Below are 18114 nucleotides of genomic sequence, written 5' to 3' on the forward strand. Positions count from 1 at the left end.
GTCACCAGGTCCCCCCTCAGCCTTCTCTTGTGGAGGCTGAATAGGTTCAGGTCCCGCAGTCTCTCACTGTAGGGTCTGCCCTGTTGTCCCCGGATCATGCGGGTGGCCCTCCTCTGGACCCTCTCCATGTTGTCCACATCCCTCTTGAAATGGGGCGCACAGAACTGGACACAATACTCCAGCTATGTCCCACTGGGGGCCCCTGCCTTCCCTACAGATCGTTCCAGGGCTAGGGTAGGGGTGGATTCCCTTAAGTGCCTTAGCCTGCTGGATTTAGAAAGATTGCCCAGTGGGCTTGCAGTGGTGTTAATCCCCACATCCCCTGGCAGGCTTAGTTTAAAGCCCGGTCGAGCAGGTCAGCCAGTCTGGCTGAAAAGAGCCTCCTCCCCAACAGAGTGAGGTAGAGGCGATCTCTCACCAGCAGATCACTGCCTCTCTCACCAAAGAGCAGACTGATCATGGAAGCCAGAACCTTCACAATGACACCAGCGTCACAGTCTTTGGTTGACTGCCTCAACCCGTCTCTTCCCTCCTCAGCCCGTGACCCACAACTGGGAGGAGCGAGGAAAAAACCACCTGCACCCCCAATCCCCTAAGCGCCACTCCCAGAGCCCTGTAGTCTCTAATGACCTGCCTGGGATTGCTCCGAGCTGTGTCGTTCGTGCCCACATGGTTAAGGAGCATAGGGTAGCGGTTGGACAGCCAGATACTCTTTTTATGTCCTTGATGTTGCCCCCCCCCCAGAAGTAGCAGACCTCCCGGGCTAGGGGGCCGGGGTGGCAGGTGGCTCCCTCAGTCCCCCTCAGGAGGGAGTCTCCCACAACAACCACTCTGCGTTTTATCTTAGGGAAAGTAGGGGTGGGTGATCCGCCCTTGCCTGCAGGAGCTGGCATCTCTGCAGGCTCTACTGGGGCTGCAAGAGGGTCGTACCTGTTGCAAAGTCCCAGCAGGGCGGGGACCTTTGTGTGGTGGGCCTTGAGGCCCTTGACCACCTTGGTCCAACCCCCTGGCTGGACAGTATGGGAGATTCCCAAGTCCTCCCTTGTCCTGGAAGGTGACCTTGGTCTACCCTCCGCCTCCAGGGGGTGAAGGGCCTGGCAGTAGGAGTCTGTCTCCTGCTTACCATCCCTGATGGCACACAGTCTCTGGACTGCAGCCTGGAGCTCCTCCATCTTGTGCCCCAGAGACTCCAAAGTGGAGCAAACCTTGCAAGGGGAGGTGGCCATGCTCCCAGTCCTACTAGCCTAGAAAGGTGTCAGGCAGCCCCCTGCAGCCAAAAGCCAGGGGCTCAGTCTGTGTGGAGCCCAGAACCATGGGCTCCATCTGGATGGAGACCTCTGAGGTGCAGAGGGGGAGGCTGCAGACTCCAAGGGGATCTTCGGGGTACAGTGTCTGCCCATCCGCATTGTGCTGCTGGTAGGCCAGCTACTGATGGGACTACCTTCCCTGGGACTCACTGGCAGGGCCTCGGGGCCTCCTGCACACCCTTCTATGCAAACTCATGCACCGGACCCAGAAGCGTGCCTGTTTGCGCATCCTGTTCGTGAGGCTCCGGTCGCATGGCTCCCTGGGAGGCTGGGCGAAGTAGGAGCAGGGCGAGGGTGGGACCTGACCGTCCTCAGGTCCACTCAGCTGCCTCCCTGCTGGGCTACATCCCTCCTACCATGGGCCCCTGCTTAACTGTGGGCAGATTGGGGCCCGTTGGGGGTCCTGGGGTCTCTTGGGGGGGGGAGGGTCCCTGGGCTCACAGGGATGCAACAGGCTTTCACCTGTCTGTCTCGCACTGGAGCTGGGACCCAAGTGTATGACCACGTTTACTCAATTTCTAAGAAAAACGACCAGATTTACTCAAATATAAGACAAGATTTTTTCCTCCAGTCAGCAGTGATGGGGGAGCCCCTCGTATTTGCATGGGAAGCAAAGCGGGGGAACAGGCAGCTGCTGCCGCTCCAACTCCTGACCCTGAGTTCAGGTCAGGGCCAGAGTCATATCCACTGTAGTCTCCTGCCCCTTCTCTGCTTTCCCTCTGCAGCTTCTGCTCCCCGCTCTATCCCTCCCCCTTACTCAGATGCAGCTTGTCTCCTGCACTGCTGGGGCTAGGGTCTCTCATGGGCACAGTGCACATGGAAACACGTTCCCTTGACCCAGCCAGTCATCAGCATCAACACTGCTACATGGCCAGGCAAGGGCTGAGCTTCCACACATTGAGCTTTGGGATGGAGCAGGAGAGAGGAAGGAGCAGAGACGGGGAGCAGTGAGGAGGTAAAAACTGGGGTGGAGGGGGAAGAAGGGAAGAGGCAGAGACTGGAAGGGGCAGAGGCTATATGGAGCTGGGAGTAGGGGGTGCATGTAGCAAGGGGGCAGGAAAGCTACAGGGGGAAAAATGTGGGTGAAACAAAGCAAGGGAACTACCTGACCCCTCCCACCCCACAGCTATAGCAGTGCAAGGGTGGGATTTGAGACATCTCTTCAATACTTAGAGTCTACACGTGGAACATCATAGCAAATGTATACATTTTGCATAAATATAATCTAATAATTGGGACGTTGTCTTGTATTCAGGGTTATTTTATATTTGAGCAAATGCAGGATTATTTACACTATCTAGAGACAAGCAAACTGACCCACACAGGCTCCTTCCTAAGTCAGCAGCAAATCAGATCTTGCCACAAATAGTTCCCTGTTGCTGCTCCTTTTTGATGAAGGCTGTTGAACTGTGCTTGACAGCCGCTGTATATTGGCATGTGAAAATCATTGGGCCCAGGTGTGGTGCAGTGATTCAAAGGATGTCTCCAAATCGTAAAGGCAGGTTTGTTCACCTGGGGCAGTGAGGGGTTTAATCCCTCTCATGTAATCCCTTCAAGCTCCACTAGCAGAGGCTGTTGAAGAGATGCACTTAAGTCTCTGCATATTCCCATTCCAGTCAGTTTGGGGCACTTTCTGTCTCAGGAGGTTGTCATCTGGAACTGCTCAGACAGGTCTTAGGGTGAATCTGAAGCAGTATTGATTTAAAATGCATCTTGTCCAGCTTCTTACAATGAGACCCGAGACAAGGACCAGCCAGCCCTCTTGGAGGCTCTCATAATGTCAGTCACAGATGCTGCTCTATATTTTTGTCCTAAATCTGTACTTGATGTACCTGCTATGGCTCATTACAGCAGACGAATAGGGGTAACATAAAGTTAACACTTAAACTGGGGTAAATCTTTTATTGTGGTTTCTTTTTATCTTTCAGTTTTATTGACATGTAACATAAATTTGTTTTTAAAATGAGATTTGAAACTAGGTTGTTTTGTTTAAATACAGTATTAATATGATCCATATACTTCTTTCTGTAGCCTCCAATCGGTGGATTTTGAAGCGGTAGCTGTTACAGTAAAAGAGCTGGTCAATTATGCGCTGACTATAAATGCAAACAACCACTTCTGGCTAATTATCCAGGCAGATATTTATTTTGGTAAGTGCTTCTGACATCCCTTTAGGCAGCAGGTATGGGCATGGGCATGTGCACCGTGCTTTTGCCTTTAGACTTACTTGTCCATGTGTGTCTTGAACAAAGTCTGGAGGGGAGTGATAAACTTTACTAATCTGTTTATCAAAAGAAACTTATACAGAGCTTTTCCAAACAGTTAGGTCTTTGGATGCAGTCATAAAAGTGGTTTGGCATGAACAGACCTCTGATTCTCCTCCCCTATCCCTGTCCTGTGCTCCATTGAAGTGAGTGAGACTTCATAAGATTATTCAGACTTTTACCTAAGATTGGAGGGGGGGGGCAGCATAATACAAACAGACGTAAGTAATTTTAGTTGCAGATCTTCAGTACTAAGGGAAACCCTGAGTGAGCCAGTTCTTAATGTTTCCACCTATCTGTAGAAATGAGTAAACATTTGTATTCAGGTGTCATAGAAAATAAACATAGTTCTTCTGAGGCCAGGTGCATAGTAGGCTTATAGTGAGTAACTCCCTGCCTAGTCTGGAATATGGCTTTAAGAATGACTTTTGTGACCCCAGTTAGCCTGCTGTTTGCCAGCTAGATTGTGATAGGAGGAGCGGAAGACAAAAATGGAATTCTTCTTTGGAAGCTAGGGCAGTGCCCCTGGCTGCCCAAAATGGGAGTAGTTAGGAGGGCATCAGTCAAATGTCATTCTAGAACCAGCGTCCTAATCTGTTAAGCAGCATGGTACTCGGCTTCAGTGGTTCTTATTTGGCTAAGGCATTACCAGACCAGAGAGGATTTAGTGTTTTATGGATCCTGGGTGCTCCCTGCAGTGAATGAGCACTGCTTTTAGAGGTTCAGATATTAGCTGAAGTAGCTTGTCTGCATGTGGTCCAGAGGCTTGGAAGGGAAAGCTGCCTTGACGCTACTCCTATCATCCCTTTTTTGCTTAGTGTCCTCAAGATGAGTATGTGGCACTAAACATCTAAGAACAAGATCCTGAGAAGCCAGCAGGATGATCAGGGGGCCGGTTAAGCTACCTAGGAAGAAATGTTGACAAGGTTGAGCTTTACGAAGGTCATTCCCTCTGCTTGGAATTCTCTGCCATGAATCCTCATCCAGCCCTTTCCCACCAAAAAACCCAGATGTGGACTCTCTTGCTAATAATCCAGTAGTAAGGGCACTCAGCTGGGAGGTAGGAGACTAGTTTTCAAATCCCCATTCTGATATGGAGCAGAGCTGTGAACCCCAACATTCTACATCTCACCAGAGTATCTAATTGCCCAACTTTTCCCATATTGTAGAGCACTGAAGGGTCTCTCCTGTTGAAAGGTATTCCACTTTCTGGAATATTCATTGGACCAGAGATGTCTTTTAGAGTCTAGTAGTTTGGGATGTGGGAGCTCAGAGCTCTGCTCCAGTATTTATCTAGTTATACAAAGGATGAATGCTTCAGCAGGATGACTCAGAGGTTCATCCCAGATGACCTGATAGGATAGTGTTCTAATCACCATGCTACAATATTGAGAAACCTTGATTTAAAATCTTTACTCAGTGCACAGAGTGGGGATTCAAATTGGGTCAACTCAGGGCTAGAGCATGGGGTAGACCTAGGGCTGTCACTTAATAAGTAATGAATGTAAATGTTATGCTGTCCAACCCCCCTGATCTTCCTCCCCTCATCCTAATCTTATTTCCAGTTGTCTTTTGTATAAGGCCTGATCAGGTAGGTGTTGCTAATGGATTGCATCCCCACATGAAGGCAGAGTCCTACTGGTGGGTGGTGTCAGGATCACATGGCTGTTCACATGCCTACTGGCAGAAACGTGGCTGAATCTTGCAAATGCCAAAGTACCTACAACTGAGCAAGGGTGTGTTTGCATTTCACTGCCTTCTAAGTCCCAAATCACAAGTAGCTGAGAAATTCTTTGGAAGCTAGGGCAATGCCCTTAGCTGCTCAAAACTGGCGTAATCAGGAGGGCAGCTGTGTGTCATCCTAGAACCAGTGTCCCAATCTGTTAGGTGAGTAAATAACGTTGTGGAACAGCGATGGAAGATCTAAATGTATTAATTCAGCTGCAGTGTTTTGCCCTTTTTTCTCTGCTGTTCTGCACTTTTGCAGCAGACTGATTAGTTTGAACTGAATTAGTGCAGAGAGATGCTTGTAAGATTTTCTTGAAGCTCTTGTGTGGGAGGCATCATTGAGGCCATACATTCTTTACTATGAACAGGTTACCGAAGTCCAAAAGCAGTAGCCTGATTTCCAGCTTTATATTCTTGTTTTCACCCCTGTACCTGAGCTGCCACTTGACTTGCTCTGGATGCTGTAAAGCTTATGCAAGGGCACCAGCCTGCCATGCAGCTTCTAACTTCTTTGCTAAGTCTCTCTGCTTTATTCCATGTGCCTGGATGTAGCTTGTGGTAAAAAGCAAAATGTTTGAGTTCTGAATCTGTGGTGACATTTCCTGGCTGGCCTTCCAGTTCAGGGAGCGGCATGTTGTGCTTTCAATTTGGAAGCCCAGGGTGTGGCAGAGGACTCACTTAGTAAAGCAGGTAAGTTTCTCTGATGTTGGCAGACAAAGAGGTTAGAACTGAACTGATCTTTTTGATCTCCCAAAGCCCATCAGAACAAGTCCTTTGTTTGCTGGTGGGCTGGGGAGCACCTATCTACCAGTATGCTGACCATGCTCCCAGGCTGTGCCTCTGGCATGTTATGCTGCTCCCTGCAGACCATACTAATCAGTCCACTTGCAGCAGTGCATGAACATGGCTGTCCTGCTGCCAGTTGAAGAGGCAGCCTGCATGACGCAGCCTAGCATGCTTATGGGTGCAGCTGCTAGACCCATGAAGATTTCCCATGGAGAGACAGCCTACCTCGCAGGTGCATCAGGTCCTCAGAACAGTGTGTCTTGCCACATGCAGCCCTGTGGTGCATACTTTGATACATCAATAAAACAAATCCTCTTCCAAGTAGAATTAATTTACAGTAAACTTTGGTTTGTCACCATTTGTCTATGTGAATAATCTTCTAAACCCTGCAAGTCATTACGTTGAAATTACTAGATTTCATTTCTGATTTTACTCTGGTTCTCTTTTTTTCCCCACTATAGCAACAAATCAGTATTCAGCGGCTCTACATTATTACCTTCAGGCAGGAGCAGTGTGCTCCGATTTCTTCAATAAAATGGTACCACCTGATGTATTCACAGACCAGGTGAATTTATGCTTGGATTTAGATGCTTACTGTGTTAAAACATCATGTACAACTGGACACTGCTAGGAGATGGGGTCTCGCCTGATCACTAGAGGTGCATTGATACAGCAGTCCATATTGTATCAGCACTGATAAAAGGAAAATTGACATTATTGGTACTCTTCTTTTTTTTTTTGGCTGACGTGACCAATGTTAAATGCTGCTTACATGCGCAGTCACAGCATGCATGCCACCCGCCCAGCACCTTTGAGAGCAGCGTCTGGCTGGTAAGTCTGTTGTGGGGGGCGGACCCAGGAAGGAAAGGGGGGAGGCAGATTGAGGCCCCTGTGGTGAGGGAGGGAGTGGGGCTGAGGCATGGTATGAAGCCATGAGCAGCTCGTCTGGGAGGCACAGGGGGGTACATGCCTCCCCGCAATCTGGGCATGGAGCAAGGGGGTGCTGCTGCTACAGGCTGGGGTTGGGGGCGGTGCCAGGCTCTTCCTGGTGTGGGTGCTGGGCCGGGTATGCACTTGGAGTGGGTGGTGGTGGTGCTGGGAGGGGGGCGACCACCCCATAACCCCACCTCCTGCCACCCCTCCCCCCCTCAACTCCCATCACCACCCAGGAAGAGCCTGTACTGCCTGCAGCAGCAGCCTGTCCTCTCCCTGCGTACAGATCTGGGGGGTACGTGGCCCCCCATGACTCCCCCAGGGGTGCATGCAGCAGCAGGAGCTGCCTATGCTTGAACTAGTCACTCATGGCTCCATCCCAGCCCCTCATCCTCGCTCACCACAGGGACCTCGATCTTATCCCCTCCCCCTGCAACAGACTTACCAGCCAGATGCTGCTCCCCAAGCTGCCAGGCTGCATATCGGCAGTCGAAGCAGTATCAGCCAATATGACTCGTTAATAATTGGCTATTAGCATCAGCCCAAAGAATCTTTATCAGTGCATCCCTACTGACTACATAAGTTGTTATGGTTTAGTCAGGAATCTTAGGTTTAGTCCGAGATGATCCTGCCTTGAGCAGGAGCTAGACTAGATGACCTTGTGAGGTCACTTCCAGCCCTGCTTTCCTATGATCCGTCATACACAGATTGTGTGAATGTGTCTGTACATGTATCTTTTGAAATAGCTAGCTGTAACTGTCTTAATTAACATAGACCAATCTATTTCCTCTGCTGTTTGAAGCTCAAAAGTTCCCTCAACACAGACACTTTTTTTTGTTGAGTACAAGTCAAAGGAGGAGTCAGCATTCAGACTCCTGATGGAGAAAGTATTGAATGTTCTTGGATTTGTATGTCCCTGAGTAGAATTTTGAGAACAGTTAAGCAAACCTTAACCATATGTAGATGTGTTATGTTGAAATAAAGTGTGAACCAAGATCTAGTGGTGATGGGATCTCTTCTGTAGCTGCTTAATCCTGGGTGTGGATTGTATATATCAGTGGTTCTCAACCTTTTAAGACTCAAGGCACCCTTTGATAACTTCTCAAAATGTAGTGGCACCCCATTTAAAGACTAATTAATTGCTTAAAGTGCTTACCTTCCTGCACCTTCTGGTACCTTTAAAGAGATTGCAAGGATGCCCTGCCCACCCTGCCATCCCATGAGAGCAAAGTGGGTGGGGAGCTTCAGGGGGATGGGTCATTAGACCCCTGAAGGAGGCAGAAGGGGGTACCAGTGGCCACTGGTGACAGGGACAGAACTCTTCTGTGTCTGCACTTTCCATGGTCTGCCCCCTACATGCACTTTGGGGACTTCAATGCCAGTGCCTAGAGCCACCACTTGCAGCCTCTCCCATCAGCCCTGAGAGCACAGGAGGAACAGAGGAGGGAGTTGGGCTGAGCAAGGAGCATGCTGCTCAGAGCATAAGGGTGGTTTGTGCGGGAGTTGTGCTTCTCGCCACATGTCTCCTCTTTCAGGGGCGTACTGCGGTACCCTGGTTGAGAATCGCTGGAGTAAATAGGTGTACAGGGAAAAGTTGATTCCCTGGAACTGGGCTCCATGTTACAGTTGGCTGCTGCCTTTCGGCACAATTAGATTTTTCATCTCGCTGGGGAGTGCTCAGGTGAACAAAGGTGTCCTTCCGCCTGGCCTAAATGTGTTGAGTTTAAGGAACCTTTACCGGTGACCTTTGGGGAAGGTGTTCCAAAGCCTAGGTCTTCTCAGCACAAAGGCCCCATAGCATTTCACCTGCATTATATTTATTGTAGCAAATAGTTACCCTTTCTATGGTGTACCCTGGAAAAAGAGTTGAGTCTGCTTTGGCTATGTGAGAAGGAACTTTTTCATTCAGTGCCATAGAAAATTCTTGTGAAGTGCTGAATCCCCTGTCTATTAGGGCTGTGTGACATTTCGCCTGCAGTTTCATTTCAACTTGTTTCGAGCTCAAAACAGCGAAATCAAAATGAAGAGCTTGGAAACAGCTTTGAAATGAAATGAGGCAAGTTGAAACATTTTGAAATCTTCAAAACATTTCGAGTTTCGAAGCTCAAGGTGGGCTTGCCTGCAGGGAAACAAACTAAAGTAGGGAGAGGGAGGGGGAAGGGTGGGGGCAGGAGTGCTCTCATTATTGACTGTCATCCTTTCCTGAGGTCCCTTCCAACCCCAGTGCTCTGGGGGAGGGATGGAAAAACTGCATAAAAGGCAGCATTGTTTGAACTGCCCTGCTTTCTGCCTTGGTGTCAGTTGAGTGAGGGCACACCTTAACACACACACAGTCACCCACCCATGTCACGAGTTTTGCCTGTCAGCAGCTAAAGGTGCAGGGCCCCAGAAGCCCCTGCACCTGTCTCCTTGAAACTTGGCAGGCTTCGTGACCTCAGCAGGGGCTACTGTTTCTGCAAGTTTCATCCACATCAGGCCAGAAATGACAGTTACAGGCTGTTTCGAGATTCCCCATTATGGCCTATGGGCAAAACGTCGAAACAGCGAAAATGTTTCGACTAAACGAAACAGAATAGCGGTTTTGAATAGAAACTAAATGCTGTTCCGTTGTAATGTCGAAACAGAACGGTGCCGTTTTGCAAAGCCCTGTTGTTTATGCAACTTCAGCCTGGTCTCCTCTGTTGACTTGTCTTTAGTGTTCCAGTATTTCAGATGTTAATCATAAGACTGTTTATAGAATTGTGATAAGGAGCAGTGGGGGAACTGCCTGTCAGTCACTGTAGTCAGTAGAACAGGTGATTCTTGGCTAGGGTTCTGCAGCACCCTGAGGTGCCTTGAGATCCTTTTAATGGTGCCCGTGATTTGCACACTGTTAGGTGTGCAAACACCTACAGATAACTTGCAAGATAAACACAGATTTCAAATAAGGAATTCATAGCATCATATGTTCTGACCCAATATGGTCTTACCCAGTTCTTTGCAACAGAAGAATTGCTCTCTTATTTTTCTGGAATCAAAGAACAAGTGAAAACTAAGCTGGCATTTTCTGAGGGATACCTTGGGTCTAAAAAGGTTGAGAACCACTGCAGTAGGAGATCATGGCTTTGCCATGACCCACCTGGACCTAAAGGAGAGTGATTAAATTTTCCCTGGTTTGGAGATTTAGAAGCCAGCTGGGTCCATACATGTATTGAGACAAGCAAATAGTTAATTTTAGTTTAAGGGTATGGGGGGTTAGACAGGGAGCCAGGGCTAGGTTATCATAGTCCTGCTATCACTTCTACAACAGAAAAGCCATGTTTTTCACATCACTTTATGTGAGATTAGGTTGTTTAAGGGTTCCATGGATCTAAGGAGCAACCTATTTTGGGGCAGGGATCTTCTAAAATATGGCTAGAATGTTTTGATGCACTGCAAAGCAAGTACTTAGTATATGAGGGGGGGTGCATCTTGCAGATAATATATGCTGTTCTCCAGTTCTTCAAGGATAAGTTGTCATTATGTGCTTAATGTAAACATTAGATTCTGGGAGCTATGTCATAATTGTCCTCTGCATTTTTTTTTTTGTATCTTAGGTGATAAAAAGAATGATAAAATGCTGCTCTTTGCTCAACTGCCATACCCAGGTAAGAGAGTAATCAGGCACCAGCCTCATATAGACCTATTTGTTTTTAAGTCAAACATTCTGACAAGGAGAGAGCAAACTTTGTCTTCAAAATCAAGGTGTCAACGTAAAAGCTGCTCTGGGTTCATAACTCTGCAATCAGAATGTAGTGGTAGAGCCTCCAAAGGAGCAGTAAAAACGCTGATGTTGACTGAAGCTTACTGAGAAAAAAATACCCTGCCCAGTTTTTATGTTCTTTTATTTAAATTCAGAGCTCCTTATACTCCCAGTTCCTCAAAAAAAAACAAAACAAAAAGCAAAAAAAACCTACCACTCCCTCCCCTCAAAGAACAAGGGCTGATATAGAAACTAAGTACAACATGTTCCACTTGTGCATACACGTTCTTACTGTGTAAAGGCATAATTAACTGAACTGCATAACAGTCATAGTGCCACTGCCAACTTGTTGCTGTTGCTTATCTGTGGAAAAAGCTACCATATACCCACTTCTCTTTTTCCCCAAAATCAACTGGGGAAAATGGGGGTACAGATATGTGAGGGAAGAAGACTCCTTCTCAGGAAATTTGGTGGCGCAGGGTGGTGGCAGTGGCAATTTTAATGCTGCCACCACTCTCCCCAACCCCTACCACTGGATCAGAACTGTGTGAATGATTGATCTGCAGCTGCACTCAGTGCACTGGGTCTAACCCAGCTTACAGCTCAGGGCCCAGCATGTGGCTCCACAGCCAGTGATTGAAGTCTGGGACCCAGTACAGCCTTGGAGCCTCTAAGCTGGATTAGGCCAGCCCTGCTACATGGCATGTTGAATCAGGTGCATAGTCCCCAGCCTTGGAGACCCTAGACTCTGGGCAGTCCAAAAATAAGACTGTGTCATTTATAGTCGACGGGAGCCAATCGTCTTGGTGCACTGTGACCAGAGGGGTCCCACAAGACTCTGTCCTAGGGCCTGTACCATTTAACATCTTCATCAGTGATGTGGACATCGGTGTCGGAAGCGGACTGGCCAAGTTTGCTGATGACACCAAACTTGCCGACAACACCATTCTTAACAGACTGGCTGACAGCAACATCCTGAGGGATAGCCAGCATGGCTTTGCTGCGGGCAGGTCTTGCTTGACCAATCTCATTTCCTTTTATGACCAGGTGACCTATCACCTGGACAAGGGGGAAGAGATTGATGTCATATATCTTGACTTCAAGTTTGCCGATGATATCAAACTCTGGGGTAAAGCATCCACACCTGAGACAGGAGGGTGATCCACGTAGATCTTGACAGGCTCATGAAATGGGCGGACGAGAACCTGATGGTGCTCAACACCAAATAATGCCAGGACCTCCACCGTGGGAGGAAAAACCTGCAGCATGCTAATAGGCTTGGTAGTGCTACACTGGTTAGCACTACAGATGAAAGGGACTTGGGGGTCATGGTTGACCACAAGATGAACATGAGCCTTCAATGTGATACTGTGGCTAGTAAAGCGAGCAAAATGCTGGCTTGCATCCATAGATGCTTCTCAAGCAAGTCCCAGGACTTCATTCTCCTGTTGTACTTGGCCTTGGTGAGGCCGCAGCTGGAGTACTGCATCCAGTTTTGGACTCCACAATTCAAAAGGGATGTGGAGAAGCTTGAGAGAGTGCAGAGAAGAGCCACGCACATGATCAGAGGTCAGGATAACAGACCTTATGAAGAGAGGCTGAGAGCCATGGGAGTCTTCAGCCTGGAAAAGTGCAGGCTCAGGGGTGATCTGATGGCCACCTATAAGTTTATCAGGGGTGCTCACCAGGATCTGAGGGAAGGTCTGTTCACCAGAGCCCTTCAAGGGATGATGAGATCGAACGGTCACAAACTCCTCCGTGGCCATTTCAGGCCGGACATAAGAAGGAACTTCACAGTCCGAGCCCCCCAGGATTTGGAATAGACTGCCACTGGAGGCAGTTCAAGCACCCACTTTGAACGCCTTCAAGACACATTTGGATGTTTATCTTGCTGGGATCCTATGATCCCTGCTGACTTCCTGCCCCTGGGGCAGGGGACTGGATTCGATTATCCTCCGGGGTCCTTTCCAGCCAAAATGTCTATGGAAATCTAGTCAGGGGGTGTGTTTATAGTTGAGAAAATATGATATGTGCTACACCTGCTTTGCTTGAAGTACATGGTATTATTCAGCCCTGCTGTCTGCTATCTAACATAACTTTACTCCAGCTCACTGCCTAGAGATGGTGAAGGGGAAGCAGCTGTCAAAGGACTGTTATTAGAAGCTGGAGCTAATCTTAGGGCTGCATGAATAAGGAGCACTGTTTATATTGCCAGATAAGTGCCTGTTTTATGTGAGTAGGCAGACATTTTGGGTAGATGTGTGTGAAACAAGGTTCTTGTCTTGCTCAGACAAGGTTCTTTAGGGCGACTGCTGATTCTGCGTAGATATGTAAGTTGGTCCATGGGTTTCTTGTATGTGGTGGTTTGTATTTTACCATTCTGGATATTGATCATAATGTCTAAAAAGGAAATGTTGGTGCTGATTGATTTCCATCACAAATTCAGTAACCATCACCCCTCTCTCAGACTATCCAGAATGGTAAAATAAAAACCACCATATACAAGAAACCCAGCAATCAACCTAAACACACCAAGAAAGCTGTAATATAAAGCCAAGCCCTCGGATACCACTGAACCTTCACTGAGAAGAATAGAGAGGTGACAGTTGCAGGTAATCTCAAAAGGGCTTTCACCCAATAAGGACGCTTCTCCAGTGAGAAAGATCATATATTTGAAAGAGCCACCTGGATATCACGTAAGTACTGCAGTACAGAAAGAAAATCCCCACAAATCACATATCGTTGATTTTGACAAATCATCCTTCTCTGGAATGTGCACAGAACATCCTCAAATAATTGAAACCCATATTAGAAGAAGACCCAGTTCTTAAAGAGGTCTTTCCAAAACCACCAATCTAGCCTTTAAACAAGCACTGAACCTCTCCAACCTTATCAGAAGCAAACTTCCTATCGCCCAAAGCATACTAAATGGATCCAGACCATGCCAGAACAAAAAACATAAAACCTGCTGACATCTCCACCCCCCCCCCCACAATAACTGCACCTCTCAACAGAACGATCACCTGACTCATACACCTGTATCTCCGGAAATGCAATACATCTCATCCAATGCACCAAGTGCCCCAATGGACAATACATAGAAAAAACCAAACAACTGCACAGCAGAATGAACACACACCAAAAAAATCTGTCAAAGACAAAAATACCCAATCACCTGTGGGTGCACACTTCTCACAAGACTCACTCTGCTCTCTCTCGCTAATCTCTCAGTTCTGATCCTCAAAGAGAATTTACAAAACACCTTTCACAGAGGAGCTTATGAACTCTACTTCAGCAACCTACTGGATACAAAAAAATAATGAACTAAATGCAGACATTGGATTTATGGCACATTATAACCTACCTGATATCTGAGAAACCTAGGTAACTTGTCTGCATTTTACCTGCTGCATTCTTCTACCACCAGTTCAACATTTCCCTTTCACTATCCCCAACCTTCTTACACCTATTGTCTTCTACCCCTCTGAGTCTCACTGCCACACATTTGAATTTTCACAGAGCTGCATTTTGGCTTCTGTTCTGTCCAGATCTCACAGTCTATATGCATGAAGAAGGGTATTTGTGCCCCAGAGTGTGCAAAGGACAACTTAATTGGTCTAGTAAAAGATACCACAGCTGCTCAAAGAACCTTGTCTGCCTATGTCCTTAGACCAACATGGCTACAACCCTACTTTAGGTAAGTGCATAGCCTCTTTTCAGCCCCAAGGCTATGCACGTAACCAGAACAGTGTCAAGCTGTAGAGAGGTAGTTCTTGCCAGAGTTGACTCTCTGCACTTGGCAGTCCAGTTTGGTCAGTTACATGTTAGGGATTTGGGCCAGGTCTGTCCCACAAGTGTCTTACTAAAAGGGAAGGAATTGTCAGCCAGACTGAGGATAGGAACCCACTAGTCTCAGATTCTTAGAGAAGGCAAATTACCACTTCTGGTGGTAGAAGAACTGTTCTGTGATTAAATCAACCCTCTCTGGTTAGAGAAGTTCCATATTCCCTTCCCAAGTTCAAGTTTAAAAAAACTTGTGTAAAAAAAAAAAAAAAAAAAAAAATTAAAATAAAGTTGTGCCCTGTTGTGGTCTTAGAGTAATTCTTCTGTTGCAAAGAACTCAGTTACTGTCCTGTAGTAAAAGGAAAAAAAAGTGAAAACTTAGGAGCTGGCATTGCCTGAGGGGTGCCTCAAACCCAAGGGATACCTCTAGTCTAATAAGGTTAAGAATTATTGGACTAAATGTTCTCTCTTACAGGTGGCAATTTTATGCCAGTTCCTCAGAGAAATAGACTATAAAACAGCATTTAAAGCATTACAGGAACAAAATAGGTAAGCATTTTATTTACTAAAATATGCACTTAATATCTTTACACTTTTAGATATAATATGGAGGTATTTGATATTCTGCTTTTCAGCCATGATGCCATGGATTCCTACTATGAGTACATCTGGGATGTCACCATTTTGGAATATTTGACATGTATCCTTTGGATTAGAAAGAATTGATACAAACCAGCTGATAGGGATATATAGATTTAAAAAAAAAATACTGCTTTATCATTGGCACGACTGGTTGTGAATTTCATATTAACAAGCTGAAAATGAGTGTCACTTCACTCTTCAGGGGTCCAGATGATGGGGGTGAAGGGAGATCTTTAAGAAACATGCAGTGTGGTGTGACTGACTTGTCTAGGAAAGGTTTGCTTTCCTGAAAATACTTGTACCTAAATCTAATACAAAATTGTCCTTGCATTTTGATTGGGTATTTTGGAAATTGGCTCTAGGAACTACCCTAGCTGTGATGCATGTATGCACAAGTACTTCCTTTTCTTGACTCTCCTTCAGATCTCCACCATAAGAGAGGAGAGACAGACAAGAGACAGATAGCAGTAAGTTCAAGCTATTCTTGTTGTGGTTGAGAGGTGTTGTCTTCACCCAAATGCATAGTAGAGGACTAAAAATCCGTAAAAGCAAGTGTCCCATGGGTGTGCAGTTATAGCAAAGTTCACTTTTGTAGTTGAGTAGTGATGACTAGGGTGATAATGCAGACTGTCATGTAACATGATATCCTGCTTCTAAAAAAAAAAAAAAAAAGTCAGCATTACTAGCAAGAGTTCATTCTTGGTCCTCTCTCATTTGTTTTTAAAGATTAAAGCTATTGGCCAGACAGAACTGAATGCTAGCAATCCAGAGGAAGTATTACAACTTGCTGCACAGAGACGAAAAAAGAAGTTTCTTCAAGCAATGGCAAAACTTTACTTTTAGTCTAATGCTAAAAGAATAGGAGGGTGTAGAATGGAAAACTTCAACACTTTTATTTTTTACTCATTTGTTAAGAGTATTTAAAATTTTTATACAATATTTACAGACTGTGCTCTTTCCTTTTTAGATATGAAATCTTACAATAAAAACCCTTATTTTACAAAACTATACAGAAGGTTGAAAACTTAGTTAATTTCACAATGCTTTTTTTTTAAACAATTTATTTGAAGAAGCAATGAAGTTGGGTAAGGCAATATTAGATCTTAATACAACTTAAGTGTTCATAGAAGCAATTTTGCACACCATGGCAGTAAGTATAGCTTTACACACTAGGAAGTGTTCCGCTTGGTCTACATCAACTTTGTAGTTGATCCACTACTGCACCCCTACTGTGGTTGTCATTATTCCTCCATTTTGAGAAACTCCTTTGCTAGATACTGTCCCTTTATAGAACAAAAGTTAAGCACCTCATGAGCTGAGGTAGTTGAATATTCAAAAGGAGCATACAGTAGTTAATGCTGTTTAAACACTGATAAGACATAACTCTACAGTACATAGTATTTTTCTTCCCAATACTTGTATTTTCCGAGTGGTTGCAGAATATTAATGAGCCAGGTATACTCTTTATATACCTACTCCAGTTCTAGCTAAATGTCTATTTTTGAGTCAGTCTTGCTGTCATCAAGTAGATTTTTTTCCTTCAAGAACTATTCCAGTTAAAGTTATTTCAGCAGCAATATTTTTAGCTGTACATTTACCTGAGGTCAAAGATAGATGGGAGCTTGAAAACTAAATTTGCTAGAGCATCTTTTCAGTCTGCCCTAGTCCTAAAGCTATTTTAATCTGCCAGTTTACTGGTTTGATCCAAGTGTTGCAATGCATTTGGAATCAGTTATGCATTCAGTCTTTGCATTAAGTAAACTCCACATGGCCCCTGACCCATGTAATCCCTAACCAGTAGGGATTAGACAAACTGGTAGATTTATACCACACACCAAGGAAAAAAAATGGTATTAGCAGAGATCAAGTAGAAACTCAACTATTTCAAGCGTATCACCATTAGGTAATATGTACAAGCTGTCTCCCTGGAATGATGTACAAGCTGCTGTTCCCATCATCCAAAATAACGTTATGGCTATCCCCCATGAAAGTGAATCTGACATGTAAACTGAGTAGGCAGGACTTTTGAAAATGGCTTATTGGACAACAAAAGTGAGTTGATGAAATCCATAATTAAACAAATTCATCATTTAAAATAAGTTCAACTTGGAACACTACTACTGTAGTATCAGTTTAGATCAGCAGGGATCTAGTCCAGCACCCTGTGTGGCATAGAGGCATGGCTGGTTTAACAGTTCAGAAAAGCTGCAGTTTGTAAAACAGATTTCCATCTGTTGGTTCAACTTGTCTTTTACTACCATACACATCATGAGTGGCAGGATAGAGTAGCAGGTTAGATTCAGGTTTAGTGTAGGCTTGTACTGAAGCAGTTCTGCTTCTGAAGTTGTTCACATTGTAGGTCATTTCTATAGGTTTCACTTCTTTTCTGTGCTTTTGGGGGGTGTTATTATTCCTCCTGTAGACACTGGGGATAGCTGTCCTAGTGCTGTAGAAGCCTCTCCACTATTAACTTCATCCTGTATAGTCAAAGAAAGGACATGAATCAGCAATGGAGTAAGTATTACCTTAAATAAGCCTTAATATTTATGCCAAATTCTTAATTCAGGGGTTTTTTTCCTACTTGTCCTTAAGTTGCTGAAGCAAAGTTTCTTCAAAAAAAGAGAGTCATCTTGATCATTTAAGTTTTAATCTCTCTTAGTATGAATAAGTGGTTGAAAATGGTTAACACCTGCATGGCACTTATTTCTAGCATTCTAGGTTAAGAGCTGCCCATGCACTTGCTGCAGTCTGAATGAGGCAGGTTCCCTAACCAGGTGGGAGTCCATGATAGCCACTAGGGAGCAGTTTATGCCAAGACTGGACTTGCAGCATCACCATGGTAACAGGTAATCAAAAACTATAGAAAAATAAGGCTTGAAGGGATGTTATGAAGACACTTAGTCCAGCCCCTGGTCCAAGCCATTCTGCTCTTGGGGGGGGGGGGGGAACC

General features: G+C 45.6%; 2 protein-coding genes across 3 annotated transcripts in view; one reads left to right on the plus strand and one right to left on the minus strand.

Moving 5' to 3' along the window:
• INTS8 (integrator complex subunit 8) overlaps positions 1–16172 on the plus strand; it is a 46884-nt gene extending 30712 nt beyond the window's left edge. The window contains exons 21-27 of the mRNA XM_019527949.1: positions 3339–3457; positions 6547–6650; positions 10594–10644; positions 14998–15071; positions 15158–15222; positions 15588–15631; positions 15891–16172. Of these exons, the coding sequence (XP_019383494.1) occupies positions 3339–3457; positions 6547–6650; positions 10594–10644; positions 14998–15071; positions 15158–15222; positions 15588–15631; positions 15891–16007 (574 nt within the window). The 3' untranslated portion in view covers positions 16008–16172. The remainder of the gene's footprint in view (positions 1–3338; positions 3458–6546; positions 6651–10593; positions 10645–14997; positions 15072–15157; positions 15223–15587; positions 15632–15890) is intronic.
• Positions 16173–16218: 46 nt separating this feature from the next.
• The window catches only part of CCNE2 (cyclin E2), a 25934-nt gene continuing 24038 nt past the window's right edge, over positions 16219–18114 (minus strand). For both annotated transcript variants that reach the window (XM_019527951.1, XM_019527950.1), the window contains exon 11: positions 16219–17641. In XM_019527951.1, the coding sequence (XP_019383496.1) occupies positions 17540–17641 (102 nt within the window). In that variant the 3' untranslated portion in view covers positions 16219–17539. The remainder of the gene's footprint in view (positions 17642–18114) is intronic.

Source organism: Gavialis gangeticus, unplaced genomic scaffold, assembly GCF_001723915.1.
Source record: "Gavialis gangeticus isolate Ggan-Ray unplaced genomic scaffold, GavGan_comp1, whole genome shotgun sequence".
NCBI lineage: Eukaryota > Metazoa > Chordata > Crocodylia > Gavialidae > Gavialis > Gavialis gangeticus.